This window comes from Parus major, chromosome 4A (genome assembly GCF_001522545.3).
Source record: "Parus major isolate Abel chromosome 4A, Parus_major1.1, whole genome shotgun sequence".
Taxonomy (NCBI): domain Eukaryota; kingdom Metazoa; phylum Chordata; class Aves; order Passeriformes; family Paridae; genus Parus; species Parus major.
In genome coordinates, this window is record NC_031772.1 from 4,572,865 (window position 1) to 4,593,361 (window position 20,497).

General features: G+C 40.6%; 1 protein-coding gene across 6 annotated transcripts in view; it reads left to right on the forward strand.

Moving 5' to 3' along the window:
- RPS6KA6 (ribosomal protein S6 kinase A6) overlaps window positions 1–18,198 on the forward strand; it is a 36,086-nt gene extending 17,888 nt beyond the window's left edge. For 5 of the 6 annotated variants that reach the window (XM_019006544.2, XM_015626516.3, XM_015626515.3 and 2 more), the window contains 16 exons: window positions 596–702; window positions 965–1,002; window positions 2,064–2,206; window positions 2,972–3,042; window positions 4,324–4,412; window positions 4,839–4,903; window positions 6,353–6,455; window positions 7,484–7,608; window positions 7,891–8,016; window positions 8,436–8,525; window positions 9,159–9,317; window positions 9,727–9,888; window positions 10,293–10,369; window positions 11,037–11,154; window positions 12,195–12,335; window positions 13,197–18,198. In XM_019006544.2, coding sequence (XP_018862089.1) covers window positions 596–702; window positions 965–1,002; window positions 2,064–2,206; window positions 2,972–3,042; window positions 4,324–4,412; window positions 4,839–4,903; window positions 6,353–6,455; window positions 7,484–7,608; window positions 7,891–8,016; window positions 8,436–8,525; window positions 9,159–9,317; window positions 9,727–9,888; window positions 10,293–10,369; window positions 11,037–11,154; window positions 12,195–12,335; window positions 13,197–13,322 — 1,740 coding nt within the window. In that variant the 3' untranslated portion in view covers window positions 13,323–18,198. The remainder of the gene's footprint in view (window positions 1–595; window positions 703–964; window positions 1,003–2,063; window positions 2,207–2,971; window positions 3,043–4,323; window positions 4,413–4,838; window positions 4,904–6,352; window positions 6,456–7,483; window positions 7,609–7,890; window positions 8,017–8,435; window positions 8,526–9,158; window positions 9,318–9,726; window positions 9,889–10,292; window positions 10,370–11,036; window positions 11,155–12,194; window positions 12,336–13,196) is intronic. The other variant, XM_015626514.3, reaches the window with a different exon arrangement.
- The last annotated feature ends 2,299 nt before the right edge of the window (window positions 18,199–20,497 follow it).

A 20,497-nucleotide genomic window follows, 5' to 3' on the forward strand; every position in this document is an offset into this window, starting at 1 on the left:
GTGGAGCGTTCAGGACAGAAGTGCATCTCTGCTCTAGGAGTAATATCAGTATTTCAGTGTCTCACCAGGATTCTTTAATTATTTTTCCCTTTTTGTAAGAGCAGAGGAGGTTCTTCAACTCCCAGGCTGTCATTGTTATTGCCAGCAGTGTTTTATTCTGCATGTTTTTTTTCCTAAATGATTTTTGCTTTTTTTTTTTTTTTCCTAAATCTTGTTAATGTGATTTCACACTTACCCAATACAGCAGCCATATATTAGATTTTATGATGCAGTGGAAAACTGTCTGGGATTGTGGCAAGAGGAGTGCTGGGTGTCAGTTACATCAAATATAATTAATTTATTGTCTGAAAGTTAATTAATGCTCTGCAGTAATGCTGATGGTTTTATTTAAGTATTGCAGGTAGTTCTTTGTGTACTTTATAATTAACAGATATTAGTAAATAATTTCTCTTGGCTGAACTCACGAATTATGAGTTCACAAGGGACTTTTAAAACTAAGTTTGAAATTTAGGCAGACAGGACTATATTTTTTTTAGATTGCAGTTTTAAAAACTGAAGACAAGATCAGAAGGTAAATCTATACAGTTCTTATTAGGTTATGTTTACAGAGGAAGATGTGAAATTCTACCTCGCAGAACTGGCCCTTGCTTTGGATCACCTTCACAGCTTGGGAATTGTGTACAGGGACCTGAAGCCAGAAAAGTAAAGTAAAATGTATTTTACCACTATTATGTGTATTTTGCTTGTTGCTTTGCCTTTTCCACTGTAAAAAACTAAAACTATTTCTGTTTAGACTTTGTAAACAAATACAAAATATAAAACACCTATTTATGGTTTAAATGAAATAAGATTTGCTAGTTAAAGTAATAACAATTGGATATCATCATTTTTAACTTGTATTTTAAATGTTTTATGTAAACATTGCTCTTTATGTGTTTTGGTGAATGTGAATTTTAATTTTCAGCATTTTGCTTGATGAAGCAGGACATATCAAGTTAACAGGTAGGCACCACTCATTAATACAGCCCTTTGTAAAGAATTTTTTTGAGTTTCTGTATTATACATTTTAAATGCATATAAAATTGCAGAAAGTAATCATGTGAGGAACAATTCAAATACATATATTCTAGGGAATGATGTTTATAAAGGACTGACTGGAAAAAAAATTACTATAAGTTACTGGAAGCTTTAAAGTACATTGAAGATGATGATTTAGTACTAGAGATTTCATCATATATTTTAATCTAAGATATTGCTGTTAGATTCCAAGAGAAAATGAAATTTTTTAAACCCTTAAAGACTTGATAGAACAATGGTGCTGGAAATCAGGTTTATAAAATGCATACCTTTTAAAATTCTGCTATATTTAAATACAATTCAATCCTAAATTTGTCACTTCCTTCTCAAAATGGAAATAATGGATGGGATCATTGATTAGCAATCATTTTCCCCTCTGAAAAAAATGGTGTTTGAGAGCTGAGCCAGTGTCAAGGACTTGTGTATTCACTGTATTCTAAACAGGGAAAAAAGCCTTCTGAGAATGAAATGTTCTGGGAATGCAGGGCTGTTCTGTGCTGAACCTGAGGCAGGTTACAGAACCACATTGCTTTATGTAACAACAATAATTTCAGTGTGATTTTATTTATTCATCATTCAGTAAGACCAGACCATGCAGGCTGCATTCCCTTTGAAACTGATTTTTACTTTCATCCAATTTTTTGTGTTAATAAAGCAGGCAGTAAACAGAGAAAATGAGAACTTCTGAGTATCTTAGAGCTCTAAACGTGTAGGATTTCAAATGTCAAGTTATTTCAGTAATAATTTTGATGGTTAATCATGAATTTTATTACTTTTAGAATGGTTTTGGAGGTGTGTAGTAAACTAAATGTGCTATCTCCAGATACCTGCAGTCTCTTGTTTCATGGAGAGCTGTGCTAATCATATTTCTGAAAATAACCAACCCAAACCTCTCAATGCTTGCATTTTGAATTACCATATAGTGATTGATTTGTTTTCCCCTGAAGTTCTTTACTGGCTGTATTCTTGTGATGCTGTTGTTGTAGACTTTGGACTGAGCAAGGAATCAGTAGACCAAGAGAAGAAGGCCTATTCTTTCTGTGGTACTGTAGAGTACATGGCTCCTGAAGTGGTAAACAGGCGAGGGCACAACCAGAGTGCTGACTGGTGGTCCTTTGGGGTCCTCATGGTACTGTATTTGCCTCTTGCTTCCCTTGCTAAGCTCACACAAATGCACTTAGAATAAGCTTGTCCAGTTCTGATTAGGGATGCTTGGGTAAGGGGGACAGTTCAATGACTGAGTTGCTACTGGGTGGAATAAAATTGGCTTTTTGCCTCTAAGGAATGTTTATCAGGCACCTGAAAAATCCTGTGTTGTGCATTAGTAGTTGAAACCAGTTGTAGTCAGTGTAAGACTTCACTTTGTGTATTTATTTTGCATGCTACTTGATAGCTAAATTTAAAAACAGTATTGAAGATTTGGTTTGAAGGGGTATTAATGGCATTTCTGTGAGAGTGAGCCTGTGGAAGGAATGCTGGAGTGGAATAGTGAGATAAGTCAGCAACTGCTGCCACTTCTGCCCTTGCTGGGATGTGTTAGAGCAACAGCCTGACATGATAAGACTTGAAAAGTAAACTACTGTTCTAGAATTTACCATTCTTGCAGTTTTTGGAATATGGCAGCATCTAAAACCTGGTTGTGGAGGAGATTTTATCACTTTCAAGTAGCTTCTTGATATATAATATTCCTCCATCATCATCATGCTACACTTGCCACTGTTGTCATCATGTAAACCACAAGTGAGAGCAGAATTTTAGATTTGGGAACACTTCCATAATCTTTTCAGAGTTCAGCCAGTGTGATGTAGAGGTAGGAAAGAGTGCAGTGCTTAACACTTTGTTTCAGCAATTGGGGGAAGAAGTGTTGATTTAGATTAACATTTGTTCTTTCCAGTTTGAAATGCTTACTGGTACCCTGCCATTTCAAGGTAAAGATCGAAATGAGACTATGAATATGATACTGAAGTAAGTATATCTCCTTCCTTCTTCAGAAGTCCGAAAATGTCATTTTAAAAGTGTTTTAACAGCTTGTTACAGCTCCTTGTGCAGCCTGGTCTTGTGTCTCCATGGCAGGGGGTGGAACAAGATGAGCTTTAAGGTCCCTTCCAACCCAAACTGTTTTATGAGCACTGAGCTGCAACAGGAGCAAAAAGCAAAGCCCCTTGATAAGCTTTAGATCCCAGACTGTGAAGTACCATTAAGTATCCCCAGAAATTAAAATCTCAGGGATGAATCTGTACTTTGATTGTAGGCGTATAATAAAGATAAGGACAGCCCAGTGACTGAGAACAGCTTGATTTTCACTCCTGTTGTTGTTACACTCCCTTGCTACGGTTACAGCACACCTTGTTTTGTAAGCAGCAGGTGATCAGGTGTTGCTTTGTGTACAGATGTGTGGAGGGCTCTTACGTGCTCAAATTCTCATCTTAAATTACCCCAGTTACAACAGAAGCTGTTGGACTGGACAAACTGGGTGAGCTGGTGCTCAGCAAGTGGAGCTGTTGGGCAAATATGTTCTCATCTGTCTGTGTTCAGCTAACAAAGCTTCCTCCTGGCACAGACAGAGCCTTGGGCCCTCTGAGGGGTGATGGGCAAGGGGAGGAGGGAGAAACTCTGCTCTTCCCAGCACAGAGCACTTGGAGCTTGCCCTGAGTGGGAGTTCATGGTGGTGCTGCTTGTGAAAGGATGGATTACACCACAAGCTGCCTCACTTGCAGCTCCCAGTGATGCTGCACTTCTGCACAGTAGTTTCCTGCCTTGGCATTAGAGTTTCCATTAAATAAAATAAATGGTGAAGTCAGTGATGGTAAAGATCATTCTATATAATGACTCAATGAACCCTGGAGGAATAGTAGCAATCACTTCAAGGGCAGGTAACTGGGGATTTGGTGAGTCTCTTCTGAGTTACTGGTAGTTACTTGGGTAAAAACCTCATGGTGACATGAAGATATCTTTGAAAATACTTACACATTCCTGAGATAATTATTTTACTCTGTTTCAGCATAAAGCTTGCTTTGGGGGCTTGGCTGGGGTCTGGTCGTTGTGGTCTGATGTGTTTATTCCTTGTTGGGTTTTATTTTAAACCACTCCTATAATAAGAAACTTTAAAAGTTGATGAGTTAAGTATGTGCACTCTACAAGGCTTTGGACTAGATCCTTGACACATCAAACTGGGCAGGGAAATCTATGTAGACAGTTTTTTACTAAGATAAATTTCTTTCTCTGACTTGTTCTGTTTTCTTTTAGAGCAAAGCTGGGAATGCCTCAATTCCTCAGCCCCGAAGCACAAAGTCTCCTGAGAATGTTATTTAAAAGGAACCCATCAAATAGATTAGGTTGGTTCATTTATTTGGATCTTTAAATAATCAACTCAGCCTAACATTTTATTTAGAAAAAAAAAAAAAGTAGTTGCTAGAGACTGTCAAGCTCTGGGTGATCAGTAACATTTGGGTACCATTTCCTGTAAGTTTGGATCATGAGTTCCTGGGTTTGGCTAAGGAATGGTCACAGTGTGGGATCAGTGACTGAGGAGTGAGCCAAAGCTCTGGCAGTGTCACAGCAAAGAATATTGACACTGTACTTTTGGGCTTCTTGTGCTCTCTTTGCCTACCTGACTATTTTACATCCTTGGAATATTTCTGTGTTCACAGTTCCCTCAATAACCATGTCTGCACAAACTTTCTAGAAATGAACTAACTTCTAGTGCAATCTTCAAAGACTTTACCCACAAGTGTGTTAAATACAGTATTTATTTTGTTCAGGAGCTGGTTCAGATGGAGTTGAAGAAATTAAGAGACATCCTTTTTTTTCTACTGTTGACTGGAATGTGAGTACAAAAGGATCTGAATTATAAAGCTGTTAATTTTTCTGTGTGTTGTAGCATTTACATCTGCATAGGGCACAGCAAACATTGCATTACTGCTGACTGGTGCATCCTGGCTTCTCCTGTAATTCCTGGCATCTTGAGCTGCAGTATTTACTGCAGATAGAGAGTATTAATTATAAATAGTGCGTTTTCTTTTTAAATAATTCAGAGTTGCAGCATTCTCAAGCTGAAATAGTCCATTAGAACATTTGTAGTTGGGAGAAGGCTGCTGGTGTTCCCAGGAATCCTTCAGGAAGTGTCTCACAACAGCTTCCTGTGGCTGTAACTGTCCAGGACTTCCCTCTGCATCACTCCCATCCCAGGTACAGGTCAGGAGTTAACTCAAGTGCTCCAACGTGATCCAAAATCTACAAAATCACAACTTCTGGCTTCAATTTCTCATGAGCACCTTATGATTCTGCTCTGTGGTTCACTCATCCTCTGAGCTGTGTTTGCCAGAAGTGTTCTCAAAGCCAGGGTGCTGTGTGAAATAAATCCCCCCTTTGCTGTGATGCTGCAGTGGTTGATGGAATAAATAAGATGTGGCTGTGCTGACAGAGCTGCACCCACACAGGGCAGTGCTGTGCTCACCTATTCTTCAAAGCCCCTCATCATTATCAATCTATTTATCTCCTGTATTTATTTCTGAAAAGTGATTTTCTGGCTGTGTTCAGGCAGCAGCTACCTAGCTACTTCAAAGTCTGTTCAGCAACAAGTTTTCAGTAGCACAAAACTTCACTGCTTTATGTGAATACACTTCAGCAGTTGTTGTCTTGTTTGGCTTGATTGTTTAATTTTTTTCCTTTTGAAGGGACTGATGTTGGAATAAATACCAGCAGGGAAGTTTGAAAGCTCTGCAGTTCTAGCTCTTTAGTTTTATTTTTTTTTCAGTTTGACAGTAATTTGTATTTCCCTCCAGTAGTGTTGATGACACTTCTGTATTTTACCTCTTTATTTCTTTGGGATGAATTTAGGTCCCTTTTTCCTTGGGGTTGGTTGGTTGATTTGGTTGTTTTGGTTTTTTTGAACTAAAATACACTGTATGCTTTTGTGTAGGAAGGTTAAATTAAACAAAAAAAACTGCAAAAAGTAGATCTGAAAGGAGGAGAGAAATGGCAAGGAAATGCTCTTAGAACTTGCTGAATTTTGCATGGGGATTCAACATCTTTTGACATGAAGTTTTCTGTTCCTTAGCTGTAAATGAGATTTACAGCACGTTTGAGATCTTCCCCTGATTTAGTTTGGTGGATTAGGAAAAACCTGGACTAGAGCTTTGAGAATGGGCAGTTCCTTGCCAAGAGGGACGTGCCTGACATTGGTTGAGGCTTTGTCCTTTACCCTTTATCTTGGCAAAATAACAGCACCCATGGAAGCTTCACTGACTCTTAAATCTTTGTCCTTCTCTTTCAGAAACTGTTCAGAAGAGAAATTCAGCCTCCATTCAAACCTGCCTCTGGAAAGCCAGAAGATACTTTCTGCTTTGATCCAGAATTCACAGCAAAAACACCAAAAGGTAACTGTGCATGGCTATAAATGTGTGAGGTTTGTGGGACAGGAGGGTCAAATTAATGCTAAAACAACAAGCAGAGAAGCCAGGGACAAAGTTAAAAGGAAAGGATGCATCAGGATTCCAGTGCTTTGAAGGAGGATGCTCCCCTCAGCAGGTTTCTGTTCTTTGAATATTATGCTAGACTCAGGAAGAAAAAAATAAGTGGAATATTAAAAACTGGATTATGGTTTCTAGTTATGATTAAAGTCAGGCATGCAGTGTTTGAGGGGAAGTATTTAATATTCAAGGAAATGCAATTTGATTTCAGCAGTGATTCTTTTTAGGGTTAGTATTGCATTGAGAATACCTTGCTTTAAGAAACATTATCATTATTATTGCTTGGTCTGCTTCAAGTTTCATTTCACTTTCAGTCTTGTGATTTTTTTTTTCCTGCTGCATCCAGCTTTTAAACCCTCTTCCCATATTTTCTTGGAGAAGGTCTGTGCTTTTAATAGGCTACACAAAATTATTGAGCTGTGTTCACTGTGAGATTTCAGACAATGAATTCAGAGGTACACCGAATATAACCTGAGGAAACTTAATTCTAATTATTCAGGAATATTTCTTTCAGTGAAAATTTACTAATTGGATATTCTTGTGTTGCCTCACTTGTGCCTTGCCAGCAGCTCATTTACCACTGAACCAGCACATTCTGTTGTTGCTCTTCTGTGTTACAAAGCTGTTGAGCACAACACAATCATCTTTATTTCTTTCCCATAAGTAGTTTTGTTTCAGTAAACTTCTTCCTTAAAACATGTGTTCATACATAAATTCCTGCAGTGCTTTGTAGTTTTAGATAAAACCCTGGAATACTTGTTTGTGTTTGCTACTGAAGAGCACAGATAACAAAGTAGAAGTTTTTTATTATTTAATATTGATGTTCCTCTGTTTGCTTCCTTTCCCTCAAGGTGGTTTTTCTAACATACCTCTCCTGAATGTTAGGAAATGGCCTTGCTAATCCACACTAATCCTGTGTGTCTGTCTGCCCCCAGATTCTCCAGGGGTCCCACCCAGTGCAAACGCCCACCAGCTCTTCAAGGGATTTAGTTTTGTTGCAACTACTACTGTAGAAGACCATAAAATATCACCCCTCACCAACATCCTGCCCATAGTCCAGGTAATGCTTTGCTTTTGGGAAATTTCTTTGGTGTGTCAAAGACTGACCAATATTCAGTGTTTACAGTTCTTGTTTCGTTGAGGAGACCATTATGAAAAGTGTCTTATGAAATACTTCTATGGGATATTTCCTGATTTGAAAAAGTGAGTTACTGTTTCTCTGGAGGCAGAATTTCAAAGAAAAATCACGAGCAAGCAGGAGAAGCTTCTGCTGTTGGTACCAGAGTAATGGCAAAGAGAATCCTCTTGCTTTAGATAACCACTTGCCTGTGTTTCCTTAAAGCAGCTTCATGGGAACAGTGCACAGTTCACTGATGTCTATGAACTGAAGGAAGATATTGGTGTGGGCTCCTACTCTGTTTGCAAGAGATGTATCCACATAGCTACAAACATGGAGTTTGCTGTGAAGGTATTGGCATGAATCCCACTCTGAAAATATTGCCTATTTGAAAACTTGTATTTGTGAATTTTCCAGTTATTGTTTATAAGTTGCAATCTTAAAAGCTGAAAATCCTGTACAATAATGGGAATACCTGAAATAAAAGGATATTCACAAGGGTGGAACTGGGCTGCAGGGAATTAGTGATGCTTCAGACCACTGCATTTCCTTGTTCAGTGGAGCAGGATAGGCTGCATTAATGATAGAATTTTAACAAGGATAGAGCAAGAAATGAATAAATGAGATGAGAAAATGGGAGATGATTAGTAAGAAGTAATGAACTCCAGAATTTTTTTTTCCTGTTGTTGAAATGAGACTATAAATACAAAAAATGCCTTTATTTAATAGTCTTTGTTTATACAAGTTGTTTTTCCTGTTATGTTTTGCAGATAATTGATAAAAGCAAAAGGGATCCCTCAGAAGAAATCGAGATTCTCATGCGTTATGGGCAACATCCAAATATTATTACTTTAAAGGATGTATGTACCTCCTTTTCTGCTGCCTCTTATTAGACAGTGCTGAGAAAATACATGCAGATGTAGGCAGTTTATTTGGATTCATTAAATTTCTTTTACATAGAAAAATCTACTGGGAGAGCAGTAAATAATAGTAGAGGGGGTGTTTCAAAATACAACATTATCCTTAAATTAATTTTTTCTAAAGGCTGTTGAACCAGCCTGAAGTGAGAAATGATGTAAAGTTTAGAAATGCCATTTTTCTTGTTTCAAGGAGCAGCCAATGTGTTGGCAAGCTGAGAAAGCAGTGGCCTGCATGTTGTCCTGTCTGTGCCAGAATGGCCCTGGAAGGGAAGAGCAGCAGGGAGTTGTAGGGCTGCTCTCCTCTTCTAACAGAAGAGTTACACTCTTACACTGAAAAATATAACTCAGAGTGATGAATTAACAACTTGAATTGAGAGTGATGAATTAACAGCTTGAGTCATGAACTCCCAGGATGACACATGAGCTGCCTTGCACTCCCTGCTTTGGCAGCCCCTGCTGTTTGTGCTGCCCGCTCCGGTGGGAGGGAGGGGATTTATGGGGATGTGTAACTCCAGATGTTGCCTTTTCATAGCTCTGAGTGTGTTCTGAGTGCCCTGCTAAACCTCTCCCCAGGTGTATGATGATGGCAGATTCATCTACCTGGTCACAGAGCTGATGAAGGGGGGGGAGCTGCTGGACCGGATCCTGCGGCAGAAATTCTTCTCGGAGCGGGAGGCCAGCGCTGTGCTCTTCACCATCGCCAAGACCGTGGACTACCTGCACTGCCAGGGGGTGAGTGAGCCCTCCCAGCCCACACCCCTGCCACAGCTCTGGAATTACCACTCCCTTACCCTGTTTGCTTGGCTTGTTCTCATGCTACAAGGTTTTGTATTTTATTACAAAGGTGAATAGTAGAAAGAACTTATGCTGTTATCCTGGCAAAGCCTTTGGACTCTGCGCTTTATGAAACAGCAGATTTTTGTCCTGTTCTCCTTGTTGCCACATGGTGATGTTGGTTCCAGTTGCATTATGAGCCAGGAGGTTTTCATTGCATTACTTGAACTAGAATTTTTTGGTACTTTAAAGTTATATAATTGTTTAAAACTCTTAGATTAATCTAAAGAACAGCTTTCATAAATGATAAAATACAAACAAATGTACCTACTCCTAAATATGGCTTTTCAAATGTCTTTGTTTAAAGGTGGTGCACAGAGACCTTAAACCCAGTAATATTTTATACACTGATGATTCAAACAATGCTGATTCCATCAGGATTTGTGATTTTGGATTTGCAAAACAACTTCGAGGAGAGAATGGACTACTCCTAACTCCCTGCTACACTGCCAACTTTGTGGCACCAGAGGTATTTCAAGCTGCTCTGTGTTTTCTTTATGCTGTTTTTGGTGCATCAAATGCTAAAACTTTTCAGCAATGCTTGGAAAAAAACTTGAACCATTCTGCTTCTTGTCTTTAAATATAATCATATGAGCTTTTTAAACACTAGTGCATGTGTTTATTATAAAACTGCTTTAAAAAACAGCTAAGTCCACCCTCAAAAATAAGATGTGAGCCTGGTGAAAATCTTAAAGGGATGACCTAGGAAGAAGAAATACTGTTGGTATTTACTGCAACCTGTATATTAGAAAATCAATAATCAAATCTCTGACATGATCCAAGGATGGTCTTTACCCTTCCTTAGGCTGTGGTGTTGGTTTGGGGTGGTTTTTTTAATATATGGCAAGTCTTTAAACACTCTTTGTTTCATAGGTTCTCATGAGACAGGGATATGATGCTGCATGTGACATATGGAGCTTGGGAGTTCTCCTTTACACAATGTTGGCAGGGTGAGAATATTTCTGAGCTGTTTTGTTTACCTTAAATCCCAGAATGTTGCCTGAATCCTTGCTTCCATAGAAATGGTGAGGCATTGGCTCATGGAATGACACAGACACTCAGGTGGGACAGGCAGCTCTGAGTCAAAGCCAAAAAAAACCCAGGTTTATCTCACAAATATTTCAAGGTTTCTCTTCCCATAGTGCAGGACTTGGGGGTGCCAAAGACTTCCCCCAGTTTTCAGGAGGGAATTGAGGCTGTGAAAATACGTGGTGGGTTTTTGTTTTACCCTCCAGCCTCTTGTGCTCCCACCCCATCCCTTTACTCCCCCTGTGTCTCCTGCCCCTGCTGCATTCCTGTGTAGAACACTCTGGGTTGTGATCTTTGGAGTTTCCTAAACATCTAAACCTGATAAAGCTCTAGGAAGCATCTAGTGGCCAAATGAGAGATGTTTGCTGAATTCTGCTCTAACAGAAAAAGAGCAGGTTTTTAGTCTTACGGCTAAATCCTGTCAGAAATTATTCTCTTGATAAATCTGTACTTCCATTTAATATTAGAAATATTTAATAGTATGTGTATATATTCTGTGATATGTTTCTGTTGCCAGTGGGATATTCACTCTGATTCACGAGATTTTGCCAAACAAGGTGTTTTTGTTGTTTTTTTTTCTTTCACCAGCTATACTCCATTTGCCAATGGTCCCAATGATACTCCTGAGGAGATCCTAGTACGGATAGGCAGTGGAAAATTCTCTCTAAGTGGAGGCAACTGGGACACTGTTTCAGATGCAGCAAAGGTGTAAATACGTTTTTGTTTTATATTTTTGTAGAATTCCAGTGAAATCTACTGAGCTTTGTCAACTAGACTGCTCCAGAAGTGTAGTTTGTTATTATAATCTGGAGACTTTATTTCAGGGAAGGGTATCTGCTCCAAAATTTTATTTAAAGACTCCATCTGTAATCAATATGGATTCCCTGGGATGGTGTTGACCCACTCTGTGGGTATCTTAATCACCAGGGTTACCTTTTAAAAAGATCAGCATTACTATTAAATATTAATGTTTAAATATTTTTTCCCAATCCTTTGGAACTGCATTATTTGTTCATTTCTGTAGGAGTGATTCAGAATGCTTGTTGGCTGCTCCTGTCTTAGCATGAGAAATTCACTTCTGTGGATTTAAGAATGCTTCACATTTTGTACCTAAAACAAAGGGAACATTCTGTCAGCTTGCTCATATTTTGGTTTTATTTCAAACTGTTGCTGTCTCTGTTCTGTGCCCTTCCCACCCACCTCTCCTTTGGACCAACGTTGTAATTAATCAGTAGCTTATTGCTAATGCTTCTAACAGGCAAAAACAAGTGTCCATTGCTGTTGGCTTTATGCTTTGTGGCTTCTTGAAGGAGAAATTCCTTGCTGGTGTCTCACTGTCTCTGAATTCAGTTGTAGTAGGGAGTCAGCAGAGCCCAAAGTGCAGAATGAACAAGGAGAGAGATTTGCAAATAATAGCTTTCCTCCATAAAATCTGCCTGCTACATTTTAATAGGATTTCTAGTCTTTTAAAGATTATATTCATAATAAACATGAAAAGCACAACAGTGAGTTGCTTTGCAATCAAGGCTGGCTCTGTTGAACTGCTCCAATAGAACTCCACATTGTTCTCAGCCTTCTGCAGTGTCAGGGCACAGAATGATCCCGTTTGTCTGCTGATCTCTGTGTGGTGGCATTGTGTTAATCCCTCCACATCGGGTGCTTCTCTCATTGCTGCCATCCCTGCTGCTTTAAAGGCCACCTAAGATGATTTGGACTGAGCAATCTTTGTGTTTCCCTTCCCTGCAGGACTTGTTGTCACACATGCTGCACGTGGATCCCCACCAGCGGTACACAGCTGAGCAGGTGCTGAAGCATTCCTGGATTGCCTGTAGGGACCAGCTGCCTCATTATCAGCTCAACAGGCAAGATGCCCCACATCTAGTAAAGGTAAAGCCACCTGGGATGCTGCTTCAGCTGGGGGCTGTGCAAGGAGTTCAGTTGGTTTAGAGCTACAGACAGAAATCCCATTTTTTTCTATTTGTTTTCCGTAGTACCAGCACATTTAAGTTACATGGTGAGACAAATTCATGAAATGCTGGAATGGTGTGGGTTGGGAGGGACCTTGAGGCTGGGCCATCCACCATCCACCCCCTGCCATGGGCAGGGACACCTCCCACTGTCCCAGGCTGCTCCAAGCCCCATCCAGCCTGGCCTTGGGCACTTCCAGGGATCCAGGGGCAGCCACAGCTCCTCTGGGCACCCTGTGCCAGGGCCTGCCCACCCTCACAGGATGGAATTCCTTCCCAATATCCCCCCTGGCAGTGGGAAGCCATTCCCCTTGTCCTGGGTCATACCCTTGGATAGAGTCCCTCTACAAATTAAATTAGTAAATAGTTGTTTTTAACCTCTGTGTGGAGGAAGAGATTTTTGTCTGTGTTTCCTGTAAGGTAGTTCTTGAGTTATCTCCAAAGTCAGGGCCTGAGGAGCCACTGAGGTGGCTGTATTTGAGAAATTGGTGCTAATCTGGCTTGAAAGGTACAACTTCTGACCTACATTAACAGGTGACTCCTACATCTAAGGGATACAAAAGAAAGAGAAAGAAGTGTCAGACACCTACACTTAGACATTGGAAGGAATCAAAAAGAGGTGGTTTTTTTTCCTAACAAACTTTAGGGAATTCACATGACCTGGCGTAAGTCTTGTGTGGTTTTAATGGAGTTAGTTGAGTATTTAATGCTTAATTGCTTTATTTTCTGATTAAAACTTCTATATATATGAATTATTATTGCCTATTTCCTTTTTCTCCAGGGAGCCATGGCTGCTACATATTCTGCACTGAATCACAAGACATTTCAGCCAGTGCTGGAGCCTGTGGCAGCCTCCAGTTTAGCTCAGCGACGGAGCATGAAAAAGCTCACATCCACAGACTTATAGATCCACTGGGACACCTGAGCAGACACAAGCAAGGGGGAAACCCAACAAGTGGCTCTATTTTGCCTGACCTGTGATCAAAAGGCATCTATGGTTTCCTGCTACACTACTTGAATTCTGTAAAAGTCCTTTTTTTAAAAAGAAAAAAAAAAATCCACAGGTTCATACTGTGTTTGTTTTACAGGCCGTATCTGTTAAGTTAATTTAAACATCAGGTACACCATAATGAATTTCTCTACACTGTCCTTTGAGATCTGTTGCAAATATTCTTTCACATTCTGTATAGTTTTGCTGGGTTCAGTTAAAAAAAAATGGTTTAGGGGACCGTTGCCCATGACCAAGTTGTACATAAAGTGTCAGTGTGATTTTATTGCTTCACACCTTTAGACCCTGTTGTGAAGGGCAAATTCTTCATTTTGTAATTGGGCACTTCATTGATTCAGCTCAGTTCCTTTCCCTTGGCCATGACTATTATGCAGAGTTGAGCAATGTGATGTGCCAGAGTTGATTCATCACCGTTGATTTGGCAGGTCTGTGTTTGCATGGTGCCAGTAACTGAGGAGGTTCTGTGGAAACACAAACCAAAGGGATGTGCAAAATCCTGCACTTCAGTTTGATCCCTTGTGATCCAAAAGAAATGCTGGTTATGGCCTCTAACAGCAAAATGAACATTTCTGGTTCTTACCACAAATTGTGTCCTGCACTGAGCTGGAGAAAGTCAATATGTGCATAAACTGTCAAAATTCAGGCTCAGAAACATTAGTGCCACTTCAAAACAACATCATGCAGCTCAATCCTTTGTTATTTACATTTCCCATCCATTAGTACAACTACTATGTTATTTTCCTCAGCAGTCTTTCCACTAAATACACCCAGTATTAGGTTTGTTTGGCATATGAGACAAACTGACACTTTATTTAAATCAACTTGGCACTTGGGGTTTATTTTTTATTTATTTGACTTTTTTTTTTAATAGAAGGTTGCTTCTCTCTGACTTTCTTGCCGCATGTACAAATATTACAGAGCAGAAATGCAAAATTCTCTTTGCCTAACTGTAGGGGTAGCTTGGGAAAATAAATAAGCCTTGCTGTGTGCCCAGGTAAGGGAATTCTGACCAAGAAATTTCACAGTTAGGGACAAATTCCTTTCAGCATCCTGTGGCCAGCACTCACTCACCCTCTCTGTCTGGTGTTAGGACTTCAGCTGTTCCTAAATGCTCTGATGGAGAGGAAATTAATTTCAGGGCCAGAATTACCTTGGGGTTTCCTGACTCAAAACCAATGCTTACTGCTGGTAGTTGATTCAGAGATACGCTTAGAAGTGTTTTTAAAAGTTGTAGACACTGAGCAACTGTAGTGACATAGCAGGATGATTTTAAATATTAAATATATTAGTGACATTAGACTGTGAAGTGACCAAAACTCAAACATCAGACTCATTTGTCATCATTGAATTTTCAAATGCAAGACCCCAGGGCTGACAGAAATCAATGTTTTGAGACAGCAGAAAAAAAACTTTGAGGAGAATTCTGGCCCAAGCATCAGGAGTGGTGGTGATAACTCAGATCTCACAAGAGGTGTTGGCTGGTTTTTGCTTACACTTGTGAAGAACTTGGTGGTGTTGGAAATACTTTAGATAAGCTGCTTTCTTCTGTTGTGGTGGGGGAAGATGGACATTATCTGGCCAAATAGTTAGGTATGAATATATGTAGATTTGAGACTTAATAATATAAGCAAACATAAGTGTGCCCTTTGTATCATGCAGAACATCCCCCAGATGGAATTTCTTGAGTGTTTGATAGATGTTGGAAGCTTTAGGGGCCATTTGTGCCTAGTTTTGAGGTGCCTGTTTGAAATGCTTGAAAGCTTATCAAAGAACACAACTGCTTACTGGAAAGCTCCTTGTTTAGTACAAAAACTGCCCCCTTTTGCAGCTGCTCCATCCTTCTTTTCCTTAATGAAGACCTTTTCCAGCAAGAATGCCTGGGAACCTCTTGTCTACACTCTGTCAGGGTCATTTTTATGTAAATTTAAAGATGACTGCCAGAAGATTTTGAATTCACTCAAAAAAACCCCCCAAAAAAACAGTGGTGGAAATGAAACCCCCTGAGCCCAGGTCAAGGTGTAGTGTGGGTTGAAATGTAGTCTTAAAAGTTGTGTTGGGGAATAAGAGGTAATGCAAGGCCTGGAATACAATGAAAGTGTCAAACTTGAATTGTCTTCAGCTTTCCTGTAAAGGCAGCATCTGGTCTTTAATGGCTTTACCCATGAGTCATTTAACACTGTTTCTGTTGGTATTTTCTTTTAGCTTGCTTAGAAGCACCACGGTATAAGCACCTTAAAAGCATTTTGCACAAGAGCAGTTGGAAGCAGCTGAAGGGACTCAAGTTGTTCTTGATGTGCAGCACAAAGGTGGTGAGAGGAAAAGAACACAAACAAGGTGGATGTTCTGATTCATTGCAGAGTATTTAAAATATCTCCTGCAAAGTTATCCCTGTTTTATATCACTGCTGGCCTTTAGTGCAAGTGGTACTGCAGGGGTAAAAACAACGTTTCAGTGACTGCAACATTACAAAGTTGTCTTATCATGGGGAAAATATATGGATGTGTTATATCTGACAGGCCAGCGTACCCTGGTATGCCAATTATAATCCTTATTTTGGGGGAAAAGTTCCCTTGCTCTGACTATTTCAGCATATCAGTCTTGGAAATATTTGGGATATGCAGGAACACGAAAGAGTTCACTAGAAGTTTACTTTTACTGTATGTAATAATCATCTTTGTGAGGCTCCTTTGGGAATTTCTTGCCTGTTTCTCATCCCTTTCTTTCCCAGCTTTGGTTTTGATATCTAAAAGTAGCATGGTCTGCTCATGAGCTGTCAGTTAAAGGTTTGAGATGGAAGAGCAGGTAATGGGAAAGTGCTCTGGCTGCAGGGAAAGGTTGGTGGAATTTATTTCATATCATCTGGGCACAGTTTACAAACTGGTGATGTTTTTACTGCCTTACTGAGTTAGAAAAAAAAGTCAGGATTTTCACAAAGGCTCCCAGTTACACAGGCATTCACACTAAAGGAATTTCCACAAAACTAAATCTTAAATGATAGAATATTTTGGCTGCGGCTGCCTGCCAAAAAACTCCTGCTCTGGTGTTTGGTAAGGATCATTATCAGTAAGTTCCAGCTCTGGTGCACACAAAGCAGATTCCCACTGGAGCTGGAGTGGGCTCAGGACTTCTTTTGCTGTTCTTTCACCCAGGATATCTCAATTTGTACCTTCATTTATCCTTTGGATATAAAGTGAGAAACCCTGTTGTATTCCTGTTCCATATCCAAAAACTTCAGTGGCACCATGGTGAGCCCATGTTGGGGTCACAGAGCCCTTCCTGAGAGCTTTCCTGGTTGGGTCCAGTCAAGGCACTGATCCAGTGCCTTGTGTGCTGTTCTTTTTTCCCACTGTGCTCCAAATCAGTGAATTCCCCTTGCCCACATCAGGAGGTGCAGGGGGCTGAGCCTGCTGTTCTTTTGAGGCCTCTGTTGTTTGCATGTTCTTGCAGCCAGAGGAGGCATCCAAAACCTCAACCCAAGTCAAGCTTGAATTCTGTCTTCCATGGTTGAATTCCTTTTCCAAAGCTGATTTTCAGCTGTCCAATAGTTAAAATAACCTCTAGCAACCATCAGCAGGTGGGAGTTCCTTGCAATGTCCTTAGAGACTGGTCTGTAGAGCTGTGTTAAATGAATTACACAAGGTTATAATAATTCTCCTGGTTGGTATCAGTGAAATTAGGCTAAAACATCAATGCAGACACAGGGTTTTATGTATTTCTGTAGCACTTAAGCTTTTCAGTCCTGTCCAGAACTAAAAGTTTGCAAATATTTGTGGGAGGGGAGAAAGGAGCAGGTTTTTCTTTCTCAAAGTTTCCAGAAAGCTTCTGAAGCTGTGATCATAATAGAGTCCTTATGTAATCCTATAGGAGCACTGTAGGGTTAAAAACATAAAATTCTCTTTAAAAGTTTGTTCCAAAGCTCTTTTAGGTGTGCACTGATAGTTGTTAGTAGCACCCCTGCACTTCATTCATACTACACCAGCCTTCTGCATCAGCATCTTCTGTCTCAACATCTCAGTTATTTTTAATATTTGCTCCTCCAAGTTCTGCTGTTCCTTGGGAGTAGAAGAATGGGTACAAATTTGAAAACCCCCATCCTTAATGTATGGCTGAAGCTGATTGAGTATTGTAAGAATTTGCATAATTAGAAAGTCCCCCACAAAATCATCAGCAACTGGTTTTCTTGAGATTTTCCCTGTGTAATGAAAGCAAACTTTTTCTGAAAGCTTTAAAAGATGCTTAATTGATTATATCTCTTAATTATTAATTTTTGGTCAATAGCTTATTACCAACAGTGAGTTTGAATAACCCTGAATCCTCCTCTGGGGTTTTTCACACAAGGACTGAGGACATTGGAGGTGGATCTGCTTTGCAGGACCAAGTGTTCAGGTTTGGGTGTTTTGCATTAGGCTTTTGAGCAGTGTTTGCTAATTAATTAATTGATTGCATTGTCATAATGTCCCAAGCACTTTGGCATCTTGCACTGATGCTCTGGTTAGAGCTGAAACTCTCCTGGCACGTGGCAAAATCTCCATAAAGGGCATTAATTGAGAACAGTGTGCAATGAATTCCATGCTCTCTGAGGTACTTCAAAGATGAAACTCTACACAAGGTCCCCGTTATCAGATATTGTAACTGTCATTTCTTTCTCTTAAGCATATTGTGGATTTTGTATCATACTGTATTTATTTCATTTAATTTTAAAAGAAATGTTTTCTTTAAAGCTCTGTATATATTGACATTAAAGTTTGCATTGTACTACGTTCTCTTCTTGCAAGGCTGGGTCTGGCAGTGCAGTGGTGTTTCTCTTGGCACTGCTGCCTTCAATTACAACACACCAAAGACAACTTCAAAATTGTATTTATTTTTGTCAAACTCCCTGAATAATCATAAAGGTACAGTTTTAATTAGCTGGCAATTCCTTGAGTACTAGAATAAAAGGGTTGCAAATTCATAACATTTGGTAATTGACAGAAATCCATCACTTCTGCTTTGGAAGTTCGCTTCTGTTTTTTAAATGGATATAAAAAACAATGAGCAAACATTCCTAAATTAAATGTATATGAATTATTTCATAAACCTTGCCAAAACTCTCACATACATCAAGAACTACTTATAAATTTATATTCAGTCAAGTGTTTCATGCCACACTTGCAGCAAAACAGGCATTCAGTGGTAAGATTGATGTGTTTACTTCATGGCTGGGATCATCTACCTCTTGTGGTTTTTAGGTACCTCTTAAATTTGACTCCATATATTAAGAAGAAGTAATTTTCCTGCAAATACCTGATCCTTTAAAAACAGACACCTGCATTACAAGTGGCAGGGATGACATGAAAAACTGGGTTTAAAATCCTCCTGAGGTATTTGATAACTGCTGGTGCTGTTGGTATTCACAGTGGTTTAGAGATACTTTATTTTTTTGAATGAAAGGTTTTCCCACCTTTGCCTCAGGTCCATCTCCAGATGATGTTTGCTCACACAAGTCACTGCTTTCACCAGCACTGGTGGCAGAAGTGGAGGACTGGAGCAGGTACAAGTTTCCCAGATTGTGATGATCTGTTTGATTTCATTGAAGGTAGGCAGGAAAAACTAATTAAATTGGACAAAAACATTAAAGTAAGTTCAAAAGCCCTGAGTTGCAGGTATTGAGAGCTGCAGGATTGGTGAAGGTGTTGCTGGGTGGGAGGAGACCAGGCATGGATTAAAAGCCAACCTTACTGAATGTTTGGAGAAATCAAGGACAGGGATGAGCCAAGTGTTAAAAGACTCCAGAATGTGCCTTAATTGTGTCCTACTCTTTGTTTTCCTGCAAATTTTGGTTCTCAGGAGCTGTTTTCCCCATGATTCATCTCTGAAGCTTTATGACTGTAAGTGGCACTTTCCCACATCTCTTTTGTGTTTTTATGGGGTAAAGTCAAGACATTCCCCCCTTTGTTTGTCCCAGTCATAGCAGGAAAAGGGAGCCGGTGTCTGCTGGCAGTTCTGCCAAAATACGGATTTAACTGCATTTATTTTAACTTTTCTTAAACAATTTCCCCAAAAAACTTCTGGGGAACTTCTCTCAGAGTCTGGGGCTTCTTGTGGGCCTCTTGAAAGACACAGAAAGCTTTTGGCAGAGGTGGGGCCGGTTCTGCAGCCCCTTAAGGCACTGTTTGGGCAGGGGCTCCCTTCCCTTTGGGGTCATTTGCATTTCCAGCCTTGGAGCAAATCTTTAACTCTCCAGAGCTGGGTTGGGAACTGCTCTTTGGTTTTTGGCATACACAGTGTTCTTCCCCAGAGCAATCCTGTACCAAGCAGTGTTTAAACAAGAAGTGTAATGCCCTAATGCTGGCTGATTGTGTAAATCCCTTTATTCCTGAGCAGGTGCATTTGGGACTCTTGTGGCCCTCAGCATCCAGGTTTGTGTCTTGGTGTCTGTGGGGAAGGTTGGAATTACAGAGGGGAGGGGGATACCTCTTAATTTAAGGGCCTTTGAGATCCCTTCCCATTTTATTGAATCACAGATCTTTTCCTGTGGTAACTGCAGTTGTGGAGTGCTGATCCAGGCCCTGGATCCCTCAGCTGGCACCTGGCTGTGCTCAAAGCCTTGTCTGGAGGTCTTGGCAGCTGAACTGGAAGCTGATCTCGTTAGAAACAGGCACAGTTGTGTCACCATTGCTCGTTTGGGGCTGGATTCGGTCATTCCAGGGCTGAGAAAGCAGCGAGGAGCAGGGCTGAGGAGCAGTGTAGGGAAAAGGGGATGCAATTCTTTATTGCTGCTCTCTGGGGAGCGGGTCCCAGCTGCTCACAGGGTCACGGTGACCCCAAATCCGCTCGGGATGCGGCCACGGCCCGGGATGTGGGCACTGCTGCTGCTGTCCCGGGGCTGTGCAGGTGTCGTGCCGGCATTCCCGGTGTGTCCCGGGCCCGCTATTCCCGGTGTTTCCCGGACCGGCATTCCCGGTGTATCCCGGCCGGGCCCGCTCTTCCGGTGTATCCCGGCCGGTCCCGGTGTTTGCCGGCCCGCTATTCCCGGTGTATCCCGGCCGGTCCCGGTGTTTGCCGGCCCGCTCTTCCCGGTGTATCCCGGCCGG